At 44.9% G+C, this 19,063-nt stretch overlaps 1 protein-coding gene across 1 annotated transcript; it reads left to right on the plus strand.

Annotated features, from left to right (window-relative positions):
• Nucleotides 1-85: 85 nt before the first annotated feature.
• ARHGEF7 (Rho guanine nucleotide exchange factor (GEF) 7) lies at nucleotides 86-18,845 on the plus strand (the record flags this gene model as incomplete). Its single annotated transcript, XM_009071673.1, has 5 exons — nucleotides 86-124; nucleotides 4,775-4,897; nucleotides 17,072-17,210; nucleotides 18,083-18,142; nucleotides 18,699-18,845. Coding segments are annotated over 5 exons (508 nt in total), but the record flags the coding sequence as incomplete, so codon positions are not given.
• Between the last annotated feature and the right edge of the window lie 218 nt (nucleotides 18,846-19,063).

A 19,063-nucleotide genomic window follows, 5' to 3' on the forward strand; every position in this document is an offset into this window, starting at 1 on the left:
AAGGGCAGCACAGCCCTCTGAGCTATCTCACCACTGCTCCCAGTGTTGTATCATCAGGAACTTGCTGAGAACACTGTCCCCTCAGCCAAGTCACTGTTGGATCAGTTGAACAAACTTGCTCCCAGTATGGATCCCTGGGGGACACCACCAGTGACAGCCTCCAACTAGACTCTGTGACAGTGATGCTGTTAAATGTCAAAATCCCTGAAAGTGTCCATTTGTGGACATACTCAAATGTTTCCTTCTTCTGCTGTCACTTGTTGCCTCATTCTTTTGTTCCCGTGATTCTGTTCCTTTGAATCAGGAGAAGTGAAGTACTTTGCATGGAACAGACTGTCATCTTTTGTATCCTTTCATTAAGCTGATCTGAAAAACAAGACTGGAAGAAAATATGTTTTTAAGGAAATATTAATGTAAGCTTTGTTTTGGCCTGGAATGTAGGTTATGTGATATCATGGTGTGGCTTGTAGCTCAGAAAGCTTGATTAAACTCTGCTTGATTAATAGAGTAGAATAAACACCTGCTCACAATGCCCTTTATTTCTTGCTTTTGCTGAGTGAGGTGCTGGTGTTTAATTGAGCAGGAACACTCTGGGTGCTGGTAGGTGGGCAAAGGAAGTGATGCCTTAGTTACTGAAGGGGTACTGCAAAGATTTTATGTTTTCATCTCATAAATATGCTACTCGTGCCAAGTTATATCTTCAGTTTCATTTCCGTCATAGCACACTGACTCGAGCACCCAGCATCCTTCTGTTTGGGATCTAATCCATCAGAATCCCCATCACGTGGAAAAATGCTTGCTCTGCTGCCTTTTTGGTTTTTTCCTGTTATTGTCACTTTGCCATGTTTTTTTGGCTGGTGAACCTGTTCTGTAACCTCAGACTAGCTCCAGGGTTGAAAATAGATTTATCACTTTATTTTTGGCAGAGAGCTGATAGTTCCATCACTGAGGCACTTGGTAGTGCAGCATCCGGTGGGGTGTTTCTTCTAACTTGTCAGGATGACCAGATGCTGATGTCCTGCCAGTTGCAGTGCTGCCAGCCTGCCTTGCTTGACAAGTCCTTGTTCCTGGGCACGAGAATTGAGCGTGTTTGAATTCCACACCCCCCTTGAGACAGTTGGATATTGGAGTTTTCTCTTAGCAAACCCTGGCGTATACATAAGTGGCAGAAACTTTCATGTGCTTTGCTCCTTTTTGCCTGCACCACTTTGGCTTGTTTAGTCCTCATAGTGTGCAACATTGGTTTGTGGAGGGTTTTTTTGACATATTATGCTGTAGTGACTGCTTTGTGTGTTTCAGGGCAAGTAGGTGTTTGGGTGTGGTTTGGTTTCATAGACTCATAGAACCATCAAGGTTCAAGGAGATCTCTAAGATTGAGTCCAGATATTAACCTGTCACTGCTGGAACCCCTAAACCCTAAACCAAATCCTCCAGTGTCAGATCCAGATGCCTCTTCAGCACCTCCAGGGATGGTGACTCCACCACCTCCCTGGGCAATGTCATGTCCCAGTAACATGCTCACAGGGGAAACATTTCTCCTCACATCCAATCTGACTCTGCCCTGGCTCAGCTCAAGGCCATTCCCTCTAGTCCTCTCCCTGCAGCCATGGCAGGGCAGACCATACCACACATTTCTCCAGCCCTGCCTTTGGTTTTAGTCCTATGCCACCATCACACCTTGTCCACAGCCTCGAAGCTCTTATGGTTCATTGCTCTGCTCACAGGGGAAACATTTCTCCTCACATCCAATCTGACTCTGCCCTGGCTCAGCTCAAGGCCATTCCCTCTAGTCCTCTCCCTGCAGCCATGGCAGGGCAGACCATACCACACATTTCTCCAGCCCTGCCTTTGGTTTTAGTCCTATGCCACCATCACACCTTGTCCACAGCCTCGAAGCTCTTATGGTTCATTGCTCAAGGTTTTGTTCTCTTTGAACTTGTCCAGGCTGAGGTGACTTCTGCCTTTCTAACATCTCTGCTTCATTTACCAAACAAAAGTGGTGTTTGGAGTAAGTCTAACTGGCATTGGGTGAGAATCTTCTGGCTAATCTGCTTCAAAAGTGCCTTTTTTTGCCTGATCAGCTTCAAGTGCACTTTGTTCATGGATGGAAAAGGACTGTGACTGACAAGGCAGGGAGGTGCTGCTGGAGTCTTCAGCTGCCAAAGGGTGGATTTCTGACAGTAAAACAGACCAAGAGTGCTCCCTGCTCCAGCCTTTTGAAGACAGAAGTGATCCAGTGCTCTAGGTCTCTTTCCCAGTCTAATATCCAGTTCTGCAGTGGCTCACAGAGCAGTAGTCTCCATGAACAAAGTCAGTGTCCACCAGGTAATCTCTGGACTCTGAACAGTCTCCATTGGAAGTGTTGGTCTATGGGTATTTTTGCAGCAGGAGATTGAATCTGATTTGATCTCCTAGTCAATAAATAATTCTTCCATTCACCTGGGAGCAGATTTCTCCAGAACATGCAGCCCATGATTGGCTGCCTTGTACTGTCACCCTTTTTCTGTCAGCTGCCAGTCTCCTTCAGTCCAGCTCTGATTGCAGGGTTTGATCAGCCTTAAAACCAACCTTGTTGTTCAGTCCTACTTACTTTTTCTTTCTTCAGAGGATCATGCAATGGGAGCCTGGTGCAAGTCTGAAGCAATGGAATTGATAGCTGCTGAATATAACTGCTACAAGCAGCTAATATTAGGTAGTTTAGGTGTAGTCATAAGATGATGCCTCTAGCACAGGTACCACAGCAGAGGCTTTGTTTGGTTCTCTTACATCTGTAATAGTATAGACAATACAACTCTTACCTGTAAATCATAGAATCATAAAATTTTAGGGCTGGAATGGAGCTTAGAGATTGTCTAGTCCCAACCCCCTGCCCTGGGCACGGACACCTCCTTGTTAGATTAGGTTGCTCAAGGCTTCATCCAACCTGGCTGTGAACACTGCCAGGGTCAAGTCAGCCACCACATCCCTGGGCAACCTGTGCCAGTGTCTCACCACCCTCACAGATGAAAACCTCTTTCTAATATCTAACCTAACCTTCCCTTCCTTCAATTGAACCCATTAGCCCTTGTCCTGTCACTGCAGCTCCTAACATAGAGTCCCTCTCTGGCTCCTTGTAGCCCCTTCAGATATTGAAAAGTTGCTCTGAGGTCTCCACACAACCTTCTCTTCTCCAGGCTGAACAGTCCCAACTCCCTCAGCCTGTCCTCATAGGGGAGATGCTCCAGTGCTCTTAGCAACCTGGTGGCCTCCTCTGGACTTGCTCCAACAGTTCCACGTCCTTCTCACCTTGAGACACCAGAACTGTGTGCAGTATATAGTTATACAGAGAGTTATAACATGCCTTTGGGTTTTTATAACTGAGGTTATCATTTATATGTGAGTAAATATTTATAGGTGATTCCTTTTTCATTAAAGTACCAACCAGGAGAGGAGTATGAGGATGACAACTTCAGAATAGATTGAAACATAACTGTGCTCTTTATTGAACATGTTGACTCTAATATTTGTGTGATGTGGTGATAGGCATTATGTTGTTTAGAATCATAGAACCATCAGTGCTGGAGGAGCTCTCTAAGGTTATCAAGTCCAACCATTAGCCTTTTCAGCAGTTAAAGGAGATACAGATAATTGGCCTACTGAACCTGCAGCTAATGCATGGAGTAGAGAAGTCAGAGGGGATGAGTTGCCACCCCCTTAGAAAGTCTGTTAATTGTCTTAATTCAGCAAAGAACGTGCAGTACAAAGTGGCAGTGCATGTGCAACATGTGAGGGAGAGCTGTCAGTCTTGGGTTTGGCTAAAAGCACAGCAGACAGAGAGAACACAGATGTCTGCCTGGAGCAAGGAGCCAGAATCCACCCTCCACCCCTGGCACTGCACCATGGAATGGGAGTTTAACCATTTTTAGCAACTGTTTAGTGCAGCCTCTTGTTACTTAGTGCTGAGCTGTGTGCCTTGAGTATGTCTTCAGAGCTTGAGACGTTTGCTGCATCTGTTGCTTGAAGAATGTGTTATTAGCTCATGCTTCGATTGATTCAAGGGGAGCAGCTGCTAGGCTTGGCAGACTGTGACAGTAGCATTCCCTCTGTGCTGGGGAATGCCCCTGGTTCTCCCCTAGACTCCTGCAAAAGAGCCACTATTTATTTCAGAGCGTAAACCTTCTTTTTGGACAGAGTTAAAGCTGCAGGCAATAAGCTGTGAGTCCTACCTGTAATGCAAGGGATGCTGATAACATGGGCAGAGTGTGTCTGGCATGCTGTGTTAGCTGGGGGTTTCTGAAACCCCCTGGGCTCCCACCAGAGCAGGTTGCTCAAGGCTTTATCCAGCCTGGCTTTGTACACTGCTAGAGTTGGGGAAAAGGTTTTTGGGAATGGCGTTTGGATCCCAGGGTTTCTCACTGTGCCACCAAGTGCCACTTGCTCTACTCACATCCTCCCCTTCCTCCTTCTTCCTCCCACTTTATATACTGATCATGATGTCCTATGGTATGGAATATCCCTTTGGTCAGTTTGGGTCACCTGTCCCAGCTGTGTCTCCTCCCAGTCTCCCATGCACCCCCAACTCCCTTGCCAGTGTGGCGGTACAGAAAACAGCAAGGGACTCTGCTCTGCTCAGCCGTAACAGAAACAAGTCCAAAACACAGTCCTGTACTAGCCACTGGCAACTAAATTAACTCTCCCCCAGCCCAAACCAGCACCTAACACACTGCTTTTCTGGTCTTTATTTCTGTGCCTGGTTGGTATTCCAGTAACTTCATCTTTGTCACTCTGTTTTCAGGTTGCCTGAAGCTCAGCAGAGAGTTGGAGGATGTTTTCTAAACTTGATGCCACAAATGAAGAGCTTATACCTTACATACTGTGCCAACCACCCATCAGCAGTAAATGTCCTCACAGAACACAGGTATGTTCACTTTGTGGTCTTCTAAGCCTGATGCTAAAGAAATGCCTAACATGCACTTGTGTTGTAAAGCTGTGATGTCTTTTGTGACATGTGTTTGATGTGGTAGAGCTTGGTCAAGATAAGAAAGGATGCTTTCTAAAACAAGGCAAAAAGCCCCATGACACAAAGCTGTTTCATGTAGTCATAGAACCATCAAGGCTGGAGGAGACCTCAAAGATCATAGAGTCCAACCATTAACCTGTCACTACTAGAATCTCTAAATCCTAATCCATATCCTACAGTGCCAGATTAAGACATGTCTTCAACATCTCCAGGGATGGTGACTCCACCACCTCCCTGGGCAATATCCCAGTGCCTGAACACCCTCACAGGGAAAACATTTCTCCTCACATCCAATCTGACTCTGCCTTGTCTCAGTTTAGGAGGTTTCAGCTCAGCTTATGGTCCCTATAAGGACCAGCTTGTCAGTTTGGCAGTGTGTTGTCAACTCTTTGAGAGAATTTTCTCATTCGAAGAATGTTGCTGCACTCTTGAGTATGGAAAACTTTACTGCTTGTCATCTTTGTTTTAAAAATGTCAAGATCAAAGCACTTTGTGAAATCTCAGTATAACTGACATGGCTGCTGGTAGGTTTTTAGACAGTTGATGCACTGTACTTTAGCCCTGTCAAAGCCTGTGTGTTTGTATGTAGTTAACTTCTAATGGTCATACCCTTAAATTTGCTTTTGAGTAGGATGGAAGGAGTCTGAGCTTTTCAAGTTGGCAAAACTAGTATTTTCTGTGTGTAAGGATTAGGATGTTGAGTTAACATACAATGTAGGTTCAAATCAGAACCATCAAGGTTGGAGGAGACCTCTAAGATCATCAGGTCCAACCATTAACCTGTCACTGCTGGAACCCCTAAATCCTAAACCAGATCCTCCAGTGCCAGATCCAGATGCCTCTTCAACAGTTCCAGGGATGGTGACTCCACCACTCCTTGGTGGGTGAATCCTGTTCTTTTTAATTGCCTCTATTTTGTTGTTCTCATACCTTAGCTTCTGTTGATCGACATTTCTGTAGGTAGCAAATGGCTTGACTAAATATTCTGCTTGAAACAGCTGCCATGGAGAAACTAGAAAGTGCCTTTAAGCAGTTCTGAATCTTTTCCTCTCAGAATGCCAGAAAACACTGAATTGCATTGTCTAAAAGTAGAGGGGAAGAGAGGAATAACCAACTGATGGGAGGCGTGAAGAAAAGCAAGATACTCAGACCTGTCTCCTTGTCTACTTAGCCAAGATATTTGTACTGTGTAAAATAACCTCCTATAAACCTTAGTGAATGCCAACATTTCTCCCTGCTAACTAATTACAGGGCAGTTCCTGAAGCTGTGAAAGTCCTTGGGACAAGTTCTTTATTAGGAACTATAGTGAAAGGACAAGGAGTAATGGGGATAAATCGAGAGAGGGGAAATTGAGATGGGATTTTGGGAGGAGGTTTTTTTGCTGTGAGAGTGGTGAGACACTGGCACAAGTTGCCCAGGGAGGCTGTGGCTGCCCCAACCCTGGCAGTGTTCACAGCCAGGTTGGATGAAACCTTGAGCAACCTGGTGTGGTGGGAGGTGTCCCTGCCCAGGGCAGGGGATTGGGGCTGGATGATCTCTAAGCTCCGTTCCAACCCCTAAAATTCTATGATACAACATTCTATGAACATAAAAACTGCCATGAGGTTTGAGGATAGTTATAGTTGTAATAATGCTGAAACAACTGAAGTTGATACCGGATAATACTGAATTGGAATTTCTCAGAGAACCCTGTCAGAAAACAGGGTTTAAAGCTCTTAAGCAAAGGAGATGATTTGCTGGCTGATTTTGCAGGGGGTCTCAAAGCTTTCTCTGTGTTTCAATACCAGCAAACCCAGAGCAGAAAAATAGGTGTTTGCAGAGCACTTGGATTTGAACATCATGTCTGTAACAGCTGTGCTATTCAGCAGTTTTAGGGAGAGGCAAAAAGAACAATCTGGAGCAGTTTTATTGGGAACATAAGTTCTTACTGTCTACAGAAGATTATTCCTTGCCGCGAACTCAGTGCACTTGATAAACTGAACACATAGGTGTTAGCTGTGCCTTGAGCTGTGCCTCTGAAAGCTTTTCTACAAAAAAAACCAACCCCAAAACAGTAAATAATTAAAAGTCACATTGTTAAATCACAAAATTCTTGTTTTCTACAGTTTACTGAGCTCACTTTTTTTGCTGGGAACCATCCCAACAAAAAAAAGTCTCCTAGATAATTGCTCTAGGTGAAACTCAAGAAACTTTTCTTCTATTTTGTGGGGTTTTTAATTCTTTAAAATATGCTGGGTCTGTGATTTGTTGTTCTACTATCACTGACTAAAAACAGCTGAAAGGAAATTGGCTGTCATTAACTGAGGCATTAACTGCATTGTTTCTCTAACCAGCTGGATCACAGTTGCATCCAAACTGGAAGAAATCGTCTGGTTTGATGGAGTGTTACAATAGGAGGTTTTTACATGTTATTTCTGGGGTATCAAGTGTTGTAATACCTGTGAAAATGTTGTTGGCACCTGGTAAAGACTGTGTGTATGTACAGATAAAACGTGGTGATACTAACTTAGAATTAATGTGGATTTCTAGACAAAACCTTCTTTGAACAACGTTTTTGTGAAGCCAATTCTAGTAGCAGCACTTGGGATGGGGTTGGAGGTTTAAATGTGGGATTCACTTGAAATGTGACTGTCTTTTTTCCCCCTTTTTTGTGAATGGCAGTCTGGTTCCTCTGTCTTTTCTTTGTCATTGGCTTCTTGATCATCTGCAGCAGTAACATGGGGGTTTCATCCAACTGATACAACCTGTGTGTGCATCTGTTCATATCAGTGTGTCTGTGGAAATACAGTCAGGGGTGAAGGGAAGTAATGAACAAGTGATTAGTCATGTCCCAATCACAGGACCATCAAGGTTGGAGGAGACCTCTAAGATCATCGAGTCCAACCATTAACCTGTCACTGCTGGAACCCCTAAACCCTAAACCAGATCCTCCAGTGCCAGATCCAGATGCCTCTTCAACACCTCCAGGGATGGTGACTCCACCACCTCTCTGGGCAATATCCCAGGGCCTCAACACCACAACAGGGAAAACATTTCTCCTCACATCCAATCTGACTCTGCCCTGGCTCAGCTCAAGGCCATTCCCTCTAGTCTCTACAGTTGTGGTTTTGTAAGTTTTATCCAGGTGTTAGAGTTGAGCAGCAATGTAATTTCTCCAACTTTATATTGCCTTGACATTTGGTAGGTACTTTTTGTCTTAGCAATTGTTTTCAGACATTTTTTCCAGAATTGAAATTCTTTCTATGTGATGAATGAAGAATTTTGAAGGATTAAGTCATTTTTCCTCAGGTCTGTCATCATAGCTTATAATTGCATCTTAAGCCACTGCACAGAGCAAGGGGTTGTTTAGCCTGGAGAAGAGGAGGCTCAAGGGAGACCTTATCACCCTCTCCAACTCCCTGACAGGAGGTTGGAGTCAGGTGGGGGTTGGTCTCTTCTCCCAGGCAACCAGCAGCAGGACAAGAGGGCACAGACTCAAGCTCTTCCAGGGGAGGGTTAGGTTGGACATTAGGAGGAGATTTTTTGTGGAGAGAGTGATCAGGCATTGGAATATGCTGCCCAGGGAGGTGGTGGATTCCCCATCCCTGGAGGTTTTCAAGTTGAGACTGGATGTGGCACTTAGTGCCATGGTCTAGTAACCATGGTAGGGTTGGACTTGATGATCTTGGAGGTCTTTTTCAACCTGGTTGATTCTGTGATTCTATGATCTCTGTTCAAGGCAAGGCTACGTGATCCAGTATAATGACATAGTATTATTTTAGGAGGGGATTCTGCTGGCTGTGAGGGCAGTAGTGCCTTGAGTGTGCAGTGTTCAGTCGAAGTGGCCTTGGTTTCTGTGTGTGTTTCCGATCACGCGCACAATCTTGTCTTCCCGTAAGAGGAGGAACATAGTGAGCAACTGAAGGCGTGAAGGAATGATCTTTCCTTAGATTAAAACTCCCAGTTGGATACAAAGTACAGGAACGTGTGATTGCAGCAGAGTAAGGAGTGCCAGGATCACTAAATGTTACCTTCCTGGGGAGGATCATAAACCACAAAGTTCAGTGTGAGGAGGAAGTCCAGCAAAGAAAAAAAGGAGCAGAAGCTAGGACTGGGACTTTATGTATCCAAAAGTGACAAGGGGGAAGATGTTTGAGTATAGAACTTATGAAGAGTGGGTAACAATTAAATCTAAAAAGGAAGTGTAACAGGCCCTACTGCTCAGTGCATATAAACCATTCCTGAAGGAACACAGAGTACAGAGCCAATATAACCAGCATTAGGTATGCAGCTGTTGGAGGGAGGAGTGGAGTGTGAAGGTTTCTACTTTGTTCACACAACACTATGTTTGTTTTTAAATAAATGGCAAAAAAATGCTCCCAAAAGAAAACTGACTCTGATGAAAAGGCAGCCAAAACTTAATGACACACACCTGCCTCTTCTAGTTTGCAAAGTGGCAAGTATTGAGCCAGTCCTCAGCAGCAGGAAAGCTGCTCACAAAACTTTGCCTGTTCACGCATTAACTTTGCTAGATTCTGCTGTTCTCTTGGCTAACATGTCCCAGGCATATATATTCTGCACTCACATCTCAGACCTAGCAGTCTGGCTCAGGCTCATGCAGCTGAAGCATCACAATGACTCTGAGTAACTGGGGCATGGAATACAGATCAGCTTGAGTCAGAAAAGCCTTTGTGCCTCCCCCACGCTGGTGAATCCCTGAGCCTGAGCGTGCAGGCTGATGTCACACGCCAAGCAGCAGTGCCTGGGAGAACAGCTTGGCTGGGAAGTTTAGCCCTAGGAGATCCCAGGCTGCAGTCTGAGGGTTGCTGAGCCAAGCTGTGCCACAAGACTCTCCAGATGAGGTGCCTGTGTGCTCTCCTCAGGCCCCTCAGCAGTGACAGCTCCTGCTCCGTCTACTACAGGCGGAGACCTGCAGAAGTGTAAGTTGTTGCTTTAAATGTGTTTTAGTTCCCTGGCTCTGCTTTCCTCAAGTTTAAATGACTTTTTTTTGTTTTAGCCTGTCTTCCCTCCTGTTCCTTGTAGGCACATCTGAACTTGTTTCCTTCCCTCCCCCAGTGTGATTTGCAGCTTTTGAGGCAGCTGTGCTAAGAAAGATCTGAATATATTAATAGAGCTTAAAGACCCTTTTCACAGTGACCTTTGAAAGATCTCAAGCTGTGAACGAACTCCAGCCTGGAGTGGGGAGAACTCCTCAGCTTGAGGTTTGGGAGCAAAGGAAGCACAGCTCTTTGGTGTGCTCCTCTGCGTTTTGTTGTGTGAAGTGACGCAAGTAGTGAGTTAGAGCCTCATCTGCCTCTCTCTGAAAAGCTGCTCAGGCAGTTGTGACTAAGTGGGTGATTTCTCCCATGAAAAGTTTCCCCTGTTCAGCTGAATTATACCTTGTTTTTTCAAATGTGCTGCTTAGCTATGGGCTGGGGTTGGGTTTAGCATACAGTGCCTGGGAGACTGTGATACTTGCAGGCATCAGTGGAAAGGAGATGAAAGAGCCATTGTCTTTGGCAAAGCAGCTGACACTTGACTTTTAAGCTGCAATTAATTAAAAACTGGTTGTGAACTGTTGTGTGTTTTAACCAACTCGTGTTATGGAAAGGGAACTTTTGCACTATGTTTGGGATTGTGTTTTTGTCTTTATAACTAAGAGAAAGGGGCTCAGTTTGAGGTTTGAGCTAAAGTAACATCCATTTGGGTGGGTATTTTATGCCTGAAAGGTGGCTGATGGGTATGGCTTGAGTAGAACGGCAATGGGGTTTGCATGATCACAGAGTCATAGAACCATCAAGGGTGGAGGAGACCTCGAAGATCATTGAGTCCAACCATTAACCTGTCACTGCTGGAGCCCCTAAACCCTAAACCATATCATAGAATTTAAGGTTTGGAACGAACCTTACAGATCATCTAGTCCCAACCCCCTGCCCTGGGCAGGGTCACCTCCTCACTAGATCAGGTTGCTCAAGGCTTCATCCATCGTCCAGCGCCAGATCCAGACACCTTCCAACACCTCCAGGGATGGTGACTCCACCATCTCCCTGGGCAATATCCCAGTGCCTCAACACCCTGACGGGGAAAACGTTTCTCCTCACACCCAATCTGACTCTGCCCTGGCTCAGCTCAAAGCCATTCCCTCTAGTCCTCTCCCTGCAGCCATGGCAGGACACACATCCCCCACCTCTCCAACCCTGTCAGGGAGTTGCGGTGAGCCAGGAGGTCACCCCTGAGCCTCAGATAGAATTTTGGGAGCTGTTGTATTGGAGGAGTGTGTTCTGTGTGTGTGTTCAAACCAGAACCTGCACCAGCTGGCACATCAAAGCTTGTCAGAGGGAAGCACAGAAATGTATGAAAGAAGACATTGTCCTCTTGGGAATGTTGGGAGGAAAACTACGTCATTCAGTTTTAATTACACTGTGTAAAAGGCTTCCTGATGATGCCATTGCTAAGCCTGTTTTTCAGGACTTTGTGTACATTTCAAGTGAGCTGAGGTTTAAGCTTGCTCCATAGGTTCCTGTACCAGGATCAAGTGGAAAGGCGATGATAAATAACTAAGTTTCACTTGGGCAGAGAATGACACAAGCACGAAGTGTGTTTAGTGAAAGGAATTGCAGAGTAGAGAGTGAAAACAATGTAATACTTGGTTCTTACTTCAGGTTTCAGATAGTTGATTTTCATTCAGGCTACAGTGAGTTTTTTCTTGTTTTCTTGTACATTTTTCATAATGCTGAAGTCAAGAAATGGAACAACGACAATGAAAATGAGAAATGTGAATGTGGGTGAAGTGGTAACCAATGTTCCTCCTACAGGAGAAGCACAAAATTCAAAACAAAAGGAGAGGGAAGGACAAGCATTATGTCAGTGGGGAGCTCAGCAAATAGAGAATCACAGCATCAGTTGGGCTGGAAGGGACCACAATGGTCATCTGGTCCCACCTCCCTACTCCAGCAGGGCCACCCTAGAGCACATGGCTCAGGGTTGTGTCCAGAGGTTTCTGGAATATCTCCAGTGAGGGAGAATCCATGACCTCTCTGGGCAATCTGTTCAGTGCTCAGTGACTGCACAGCAAAGAAGTTCTTCCTCATGTTCAGGTGGAACTTCCTGGGCATCAGTTTTTGCTGTTCCCTTTTGTTTTCTCGATTTCTCCCACTGAGCAGAGTCTGATCATCCTCTTGGCACTTCCCATTCATGGACTTGAATCCATGAATGAGGTCCCTCTCAGTGTCTCCTCTGGAGACTGAACAGCCCCAACTCCCTCAGCCTTTCCTCATCACTGAGGTGCTCCAGTCCCTTCAGCATCTTCCTTGCTCTCCCCTGGACCTGCTCCAGGAGCTCCATGTCCCTCTGGTCCTGAGGAGCTCAGAACAGGACACAATCCTCCAGGTGTGGCCTTACAAGGGCTTAGCAGAGAGGCAGGATCACCTCCCTGCCCTGCTGGCAATGCTCTTCCCAATGCATCCCAGGATTCCATTGGCCTCTTAGCCACAAGGACACACTGTGACTCATGGACAGCCTGTTGTCCATCAGGACCCCCCGGTCTTTCTCCTTGGAGCTGCTCTCCAGCAGGTCAGTGCCAACCTGTGCTGGTGCTTGGGGTTGTCCCTCCTCAGGGACAGGACCCAGTTATATAATGCATTTGTATGCACTCAGCAGCACAGAGATGGCCAGAGTAATTGGAAATGAGGGGTTTTGCCTCTTTTTAATGTAAGGGCAAAAATGAGCACTTCTCACATTGAGGACACCAGAAGTGTGTGCAGTATTCCAGGTGGGTCTTAGGAGAGCAGAGTAGAGGGGGAGAATCACCTTCTCCAGCCTGCTTCCCAAACTCCTTTGGCTGCAGCCCAGGATTGGGTTGTTTTCTGGGCTGAGCTCACACTGCAGCTCATGGGGAGTTTCTCATCAGCTGTCACTTCCAGGTTTTTCTCCTCAGTGCTGCTCTCAGTGAGTAGGAAGAATAGTAGGTAATGTAACAGGGCAGAGTGGATATAATCAGGCAGCAGGGGCTGTGTGTCTGCAGCAAGAAAAATGCAAGGAATGAGTTTAAACAGCTACTTCCTTGTGGTTCTTGTAGCAAACGAGTTTCACTTTGAAAAGGTGCAGCATGGCAAAGTATCAGTTACCCTGTGCAATCAAACTTGATGATGCTGAGCTGTGTGGGAGAACTTGCAGGGAGAATGAATGGGTAAAAGACAAAGCACAGTGCTCAGTGTCATACTCAACCACTGTGTGCCTCCTGATGGAAGGTGAACAGGTGAACTTTGCAGACCTTCCTGTGCTGTCAAACCTTCATGATTTACTGGAAACAGTTTCTTTGCTCTGAACTGAGTCAGGAGGAGGGAATGTGTCATAGCACTCTAAAACCAAGATGTAATGAGTCAAAATCCTTAGTCTTGTTTAGGTATCACTGTGACCTGTTGTCAAGCTTGGAGTTTCTTATGATTTTATGCTGAGCAAGGGATGTGACTAGCAAAGTGTTAGGCAGAGTTTTTAGGCTCTAGATAGTCAGAGTTTATTTCAGAGAATCATGGAACCATCAAGGCTGGAGGAGACCTCTAAGATCATCCAGTCCCACCATGAACCTGTCGCTGCTGGAACCCCTGAACCCTAAACCAGATCCTCCAGTGTCAGATCCAGATGCCTCTTCAACACCTCCAAGGATGGTGACTCTACTCTACCACTGCACAATCCATTCCAGTGCCTGACCATCTTTCCTTGATGTTAAGTTTACACTCAGGTGTATCTGTGTTGCATTATTATAATCCTTTCTGCAAGGTACTGTAGGAGGTTTTTCAGTGTGTTTTAATGCTGGCTAAAACCTGATTGTGTCCTGAGCCAATTTAAGGAGGCCTGGACTTGCTCGTACGTCTTGCTTGAGAGGGACACAATCCATTCCAGTGCCTGACCATCTTTCCTTGATGTTAAGTTTACACTCAGGTGTATCTGTGTTGCATTATTATAATCCTTTCTGCAAGGTACTGTAGGAGGTTTTTCAGTGTGTTTTAATGCTGGCTAAAACCTGATTGTGTCCTGAGCCAATTTAAGGAGGCCTGGACTTGCTCGTACGTCTTGCTTGAGAGGGATGTAGCAAGGTCTTTCCCAAGTGTGCCCAGTCCTTCTCTTTGCATTTTTAAAATGCACAGCAGGTGTTGGGAAATCTCCTCATCCTCTCCTTGACTCTGCAGCAGAACCTGTGCGGATATCTGCACTGAGGAGCACCTGGGCCTCATTCCAGTGGGTCTGGTGAACTCTAAGAATTGGCTGAAGTTATGTTGGCCCTGGTGATTCACAAACAGTGCTGGATACACATAAGCAAGGTGTAGTGTAAGTAAATTCCAATTAACTAATCTGAAGCCAAGTGAACTTGGAGCAAACTGTATGGAAAAGTACCTTCTTTTCTGTCAACATGGGGAAGCTTTGGCAGTTGGGAGGTAAATGATCCATGTGGGATGGTGGGTAAGGCACTTGCATTGGGGTGGGAAGGTCACAGTTCATAGAACTGCAGAATCATTTAGATTGGAGAAGACCTTTAAGATTGAATCCAAGCATCACCCCAGCACTGCCAAGTCCACCACTAAACCATGTCCCTAAGCACCATGTTCATGTTCAGTTCTGCTGCTTTCATCTCCTTGGGCAAATGACGTTACCAAGAAAAATGTCACTTGTTCTGAAGTGAGGAGTGTCTGTGTCTTGGGGGAAGTAAGGAGGTCAGTTTGGTCTTGGTCTGTGTAATGCTTTGCAGTAGTATGACTCACTGTGAGCTGAGCACATGACAGGCTCTTATCATTGCTTTTGCCCTGAGGGAAATGAGGCCTATCAAGATATGCTGTTACTTCTTCTCGGTGACACTGCCCTAGACCTGAAGATCATTGCCCTTCCCTTTTTGTGAGTGTGGCCGGAATTGTACTAGTGTCTCACCTTTATAGCTCTCTGATGTTTGATACTGGTTGTTTTTATACTTTCTGAAAGTGCTGAGTCTGGTGTATGGCTAAGACTTGCTTTGCAAAATGAGACTGTGCCAATAACTAGGGAGGGGGAAAGAAAAATTAAGTGGTAATTTGGATTTATGAGCATGCAGTGCTACTGAGTACAAAGTAAGGACTCTCAGAATGGCTTAGAGTAGAATTTGCTCAACTGTCACGTGAGAATAGTGTGTTTTTGTTTGAAAGCTAGTTAATTTATTATACTAAGGGCTCAAAACATGGGCAATCTCCTCTGCAGATATTTAGAGTACTTGTTACTGTTTTAGTAAGTGACTCTCTGATTTTCTTTTTAGATTTTTATCATTAGAATCCTGTGTTCTGTTGCAACTCATGTTCCTTTCCCTATGAGGAGGCTCATTTTGTTGTTGGCAATTTAAGCTCTGTAAAAGCTGTTCCTCTTCCACCACAGTCCTCTGAAAAGTCACTCTATAATGAAGCAGAAGATGTGGTATTTTGTTTGCTTGATAGCAAGTAAGCTGAAATTCTGAGATGTGCTGCTTTTTACACTGAGGTAATGTAGAGAAAGTTGGAGGGTTGGTCCAGTTCTTGTAAGTGATTCAAATAGGAAAGTACACCTGGATGGGGAAGTAGCAATTCGTGATAATTGGAGAGCATGGATTTCTGACAGTGGCTTTGCTGTCAAAACAAATGTGTTAGTCAAAGAATCATCAAGGTTGGAGGAGAACTCTAAGATCATTGAGTCCAACCACTAACCTGTCACTGCTGGAACCCCTAAACCCCCAAATGCCTCTTCAACACCTCCAGGGTTGGTGACTCCACCACCTCCCTGGACAGTATTCCAGTCTCAGAACACCCTGACATGGAAAACATTTCTCCTCGCATCTAACTTGTGCACACTCTTAGCAAAACCCGAACTCATATGAGAACAGATTGCACAGTAATTATTTCTACCATCTCTGTGGATGTTGGTGAGTTGGTCATTTTGCAGGAACACCTTGGATGTGTGAGATGAGCTCATGAAACATGGAAGGTCCAGAGGAGGCCACCAAGTCACTAAGAGGACTGGAGCATCTCCCCTCTGAGGACAGGCTGAGGGAGTTGGGGCTGTTCAGCCTGGAGAAGAGAAGGTTGTGTGGAGACCTCAGAGCAGCTTTTCAGTCTCTGAAGGGCCTACAAGGAGCCAGAGAGGGACTCTGTGTTAGAAACTGCAGTGATAGGACAAGGGGTAATGGGTTCAAACTGAAGGAGGGAAAGTCTAGGTTGGATGTTAGAAAAACATTTTTTCCTGTGAGGTTGGTGAGACACTGGCACATAATTATAGGCAAATATGGTACAAGAGGTAATTAAGATATGGGATTTTTTTTTCACATTAAACATATGCAGCTTTTCCTTAGGGATATTCCTTTATTAGGGACTATCATGGTCATAATTCAAAGGTGATGAGAATTGTAAAGTGAGACCTCAAATCTGACCTCCTGAATGAGCTAAGGTGAAGAACACAGCTGGATCCTGTGAACTGTTTCCTCCACATACAGCCAACATCAGCATGGTGCTGAACTTGAGACTACAGAATACGGGGTTGGGACTGGATGATCTGTGAGGTCCATTCCAACCCCTAAATTCCGTGATTCTATGAAATGAGGGAGGGGAAAAACATTCTGCAGCATTCTATGTCTTCTCAGTAGTGCCTTGATAATAACACCTCACTAATAGCAACTGTTGGTTAAATGTGAAGCCATTGACTCATTTATGCTTATGTATGACCTGTTTAAAACACCTCTGAGGTCAGATTAAGGCGAATAAAGAGCTGAGTAACAAAGTATAGTGCAAATAGCTTTATTCTGTACTCCTTGCTTTGGATGGGTCAGCACTTAGGAATTGCCTTTGAGCACTGGTTGCCTAGAATGGTGTACTTGATCCTATGTCTGTTTTTTCCTGGGTGGACCCCAAACCTGCAGATGGCTTTGTGTTTGATTTAGTGCACAAACTGCTCACAGCACTGAAGTTGTACATGAAGTCCTGATAGATTTGTCTCCTTTATTGGCATATGTTGTTGCAGGTGAAAGACTCAACTGAAAAATCCGATGTAATTTTCATTGCCTTGGTAATTTAATCCTAATGTGCTTCAATATCTTGTGTACACAGCGAGGAGCTAGGAGAGTTCATGGAGATGAAAGGTGCCAACAGCCCTGGGATCCTTGTGCTGACCACAGGCCTCAGCAAACCCTTCATGCGTCTGGATAAATACCCCACATTACTCAAAGAGCTGGAAAGGCACATGGAGGTATATCTTATCAGCATTTATGTTCCATCTTAATGATGATTTGACACTAGTTTTTTTTAAAGGTACATGTCAGACATGATGGGACCCAACCTTTGCATTTGTTTGCTCTTCCACCAGCCTTCTAAAGTATGGGCTGAGCTCATTCATCTAAAGCTCAGTGCAGTAAAACTTCCTGTGGAAGCCAAACATTTCAAGCAGAACCATCCAGAGAAGCTGATCATCACTGCTAGAACAGTCTTATCAAGGGATTTAGTTGATTTGACATTGAATGTGTCTCTTGCATACTACTTGAGGCCACTTTATCCTGTAGGAGTGCTGTGTCTCACCTCAGCATGTCCAGCGCCTCACCAGACAGCCCCTCTGACTCCTACAGCACTGTCCAAGAGTGAGCTTTCCTATATGGCAAGGTGTTTGAGGAGCTACTGTTTGCATTTTATTCGGTTAGATGTTGGGAGTGTGAAAAACAGGAGAGAAACAGAAAGTGTACCGATCTTGTAGCACAACTTTTGTCAGTCAGTACCAGTGGAATGTGCTGGTTAGTCTGGAAGGAATCCAGTTTGTGGCAAGCTAACATGCTGAATTTAACTCTGTAAATACTTTCTATTGGGATTTCAAAATCTCTTATCCACTAGGTCTTGTAAAACTTGTGTGGGTTTGCCTGAGAACAAGTGGGAATGTTCTAAGTAGTTCTGCAGTCTAAGTAGAAGGAAGACCCAGCAGTGTTTGATACAAGAAGGCCATAAAAAGAGCAGATCTCCTACAGCTTCAGTTCTGCAGGATTGTTTATTTATTGTCAGTTAAGCATCTAACATTTTCCTAATTAATTTTGCTAGAACTAAACTTTTCACATACGTTTTCTCCATTGTTTTTAGGACTATCACCCGGATCGCCCAGACATTCAAAAATCCATGACTGCCTTCAAAAATCTTTCTGTAAGAATGATAAAAAATGAGATGTATTTTAAGTAGAATGTTTTCTAGTTTCATCCCCTTCTATTGCTTAAAAAAAGGTGTAACTTTTTGTGTGGGGAAACCTTTGAAAGCCTGGAAATTGCTGGCTCTTGATGTAAGAGCCACTCAAAACCACTTGCACTACTAGTGCTTGGCCTTTTTCCTCCCCAGGGGCAGGACCTGCACCTGCCCTGGTTGAATCTCAGTGGGTTCTGCTCTGCCCATCCCTCCAACCTGTTGAGGACCCTCTGAAGGGCAGCACAGCCCTCTGAGCTATCATCAGGAACTTGCTGAGAAGGCAACTCTGTCCCCTCAGCCAAGTCACTGATGGATAGGTTGAACAACACTGGGCCCAGTATGGAACCCTGAGGGACACCACTAGTAACAGCCTCCAACTAGACTGAGCCACAATTTGAACCCTTAACCCATTCCAAATTGACCGAGTTAAGAGATGTTACCTCTGTGCTGCAATTTCAGCCCTTAACCCATTCCAAATTGCTAGAGTTAACAGAGATGGTGTTTTTCCCTGTGTTTTTAGGCACAATGTCAAGAAGTTCGGAAAAGGAAAGAGCTTGAGCTGCAAATACTGACCGAGGCTATTCGATGTTGGGAGGGAGAGGACATTAAAACTCTTGGCAACGTGATTTACATGTCCCAAGTCATGATTCAGTGTGCTGGAAGTGAGGTAATGTCCTTCTCCTCTCTCCTGTCTTTCCATTTTGGATAAAACCCATGGTCATAATTGTGCAGCAGAAATAAACTGAATGTTTCAGAGATGCTGATCTAAGCTAAAATCTTTCTCTGTTGATTTAAGGCCTTTTTACAAACCTGAGATAAAACTCCTCGAAGATGGATGATCTCACCTGTAAAATTTACTGAACAGTGACTGAATACAGCAGATTG

This window comes from Acanthisitta chloris, unplaced genomic scaffold (genome assembly GCF_000695815.1).
Source record: "Acanthisitta chloris isolate BGI_N310 unplaced genomic scaffold, ASM69581v1 scaffold9580, whole genome shotgun sequence".
NCBI classification, from domain to species: domain Eukaryota; kingdom Metazoa; phylum Chordata; class Aves; order Passeriformes; family Acanthisittidae; genus Acanthisitta; species Acanthisitta chloris.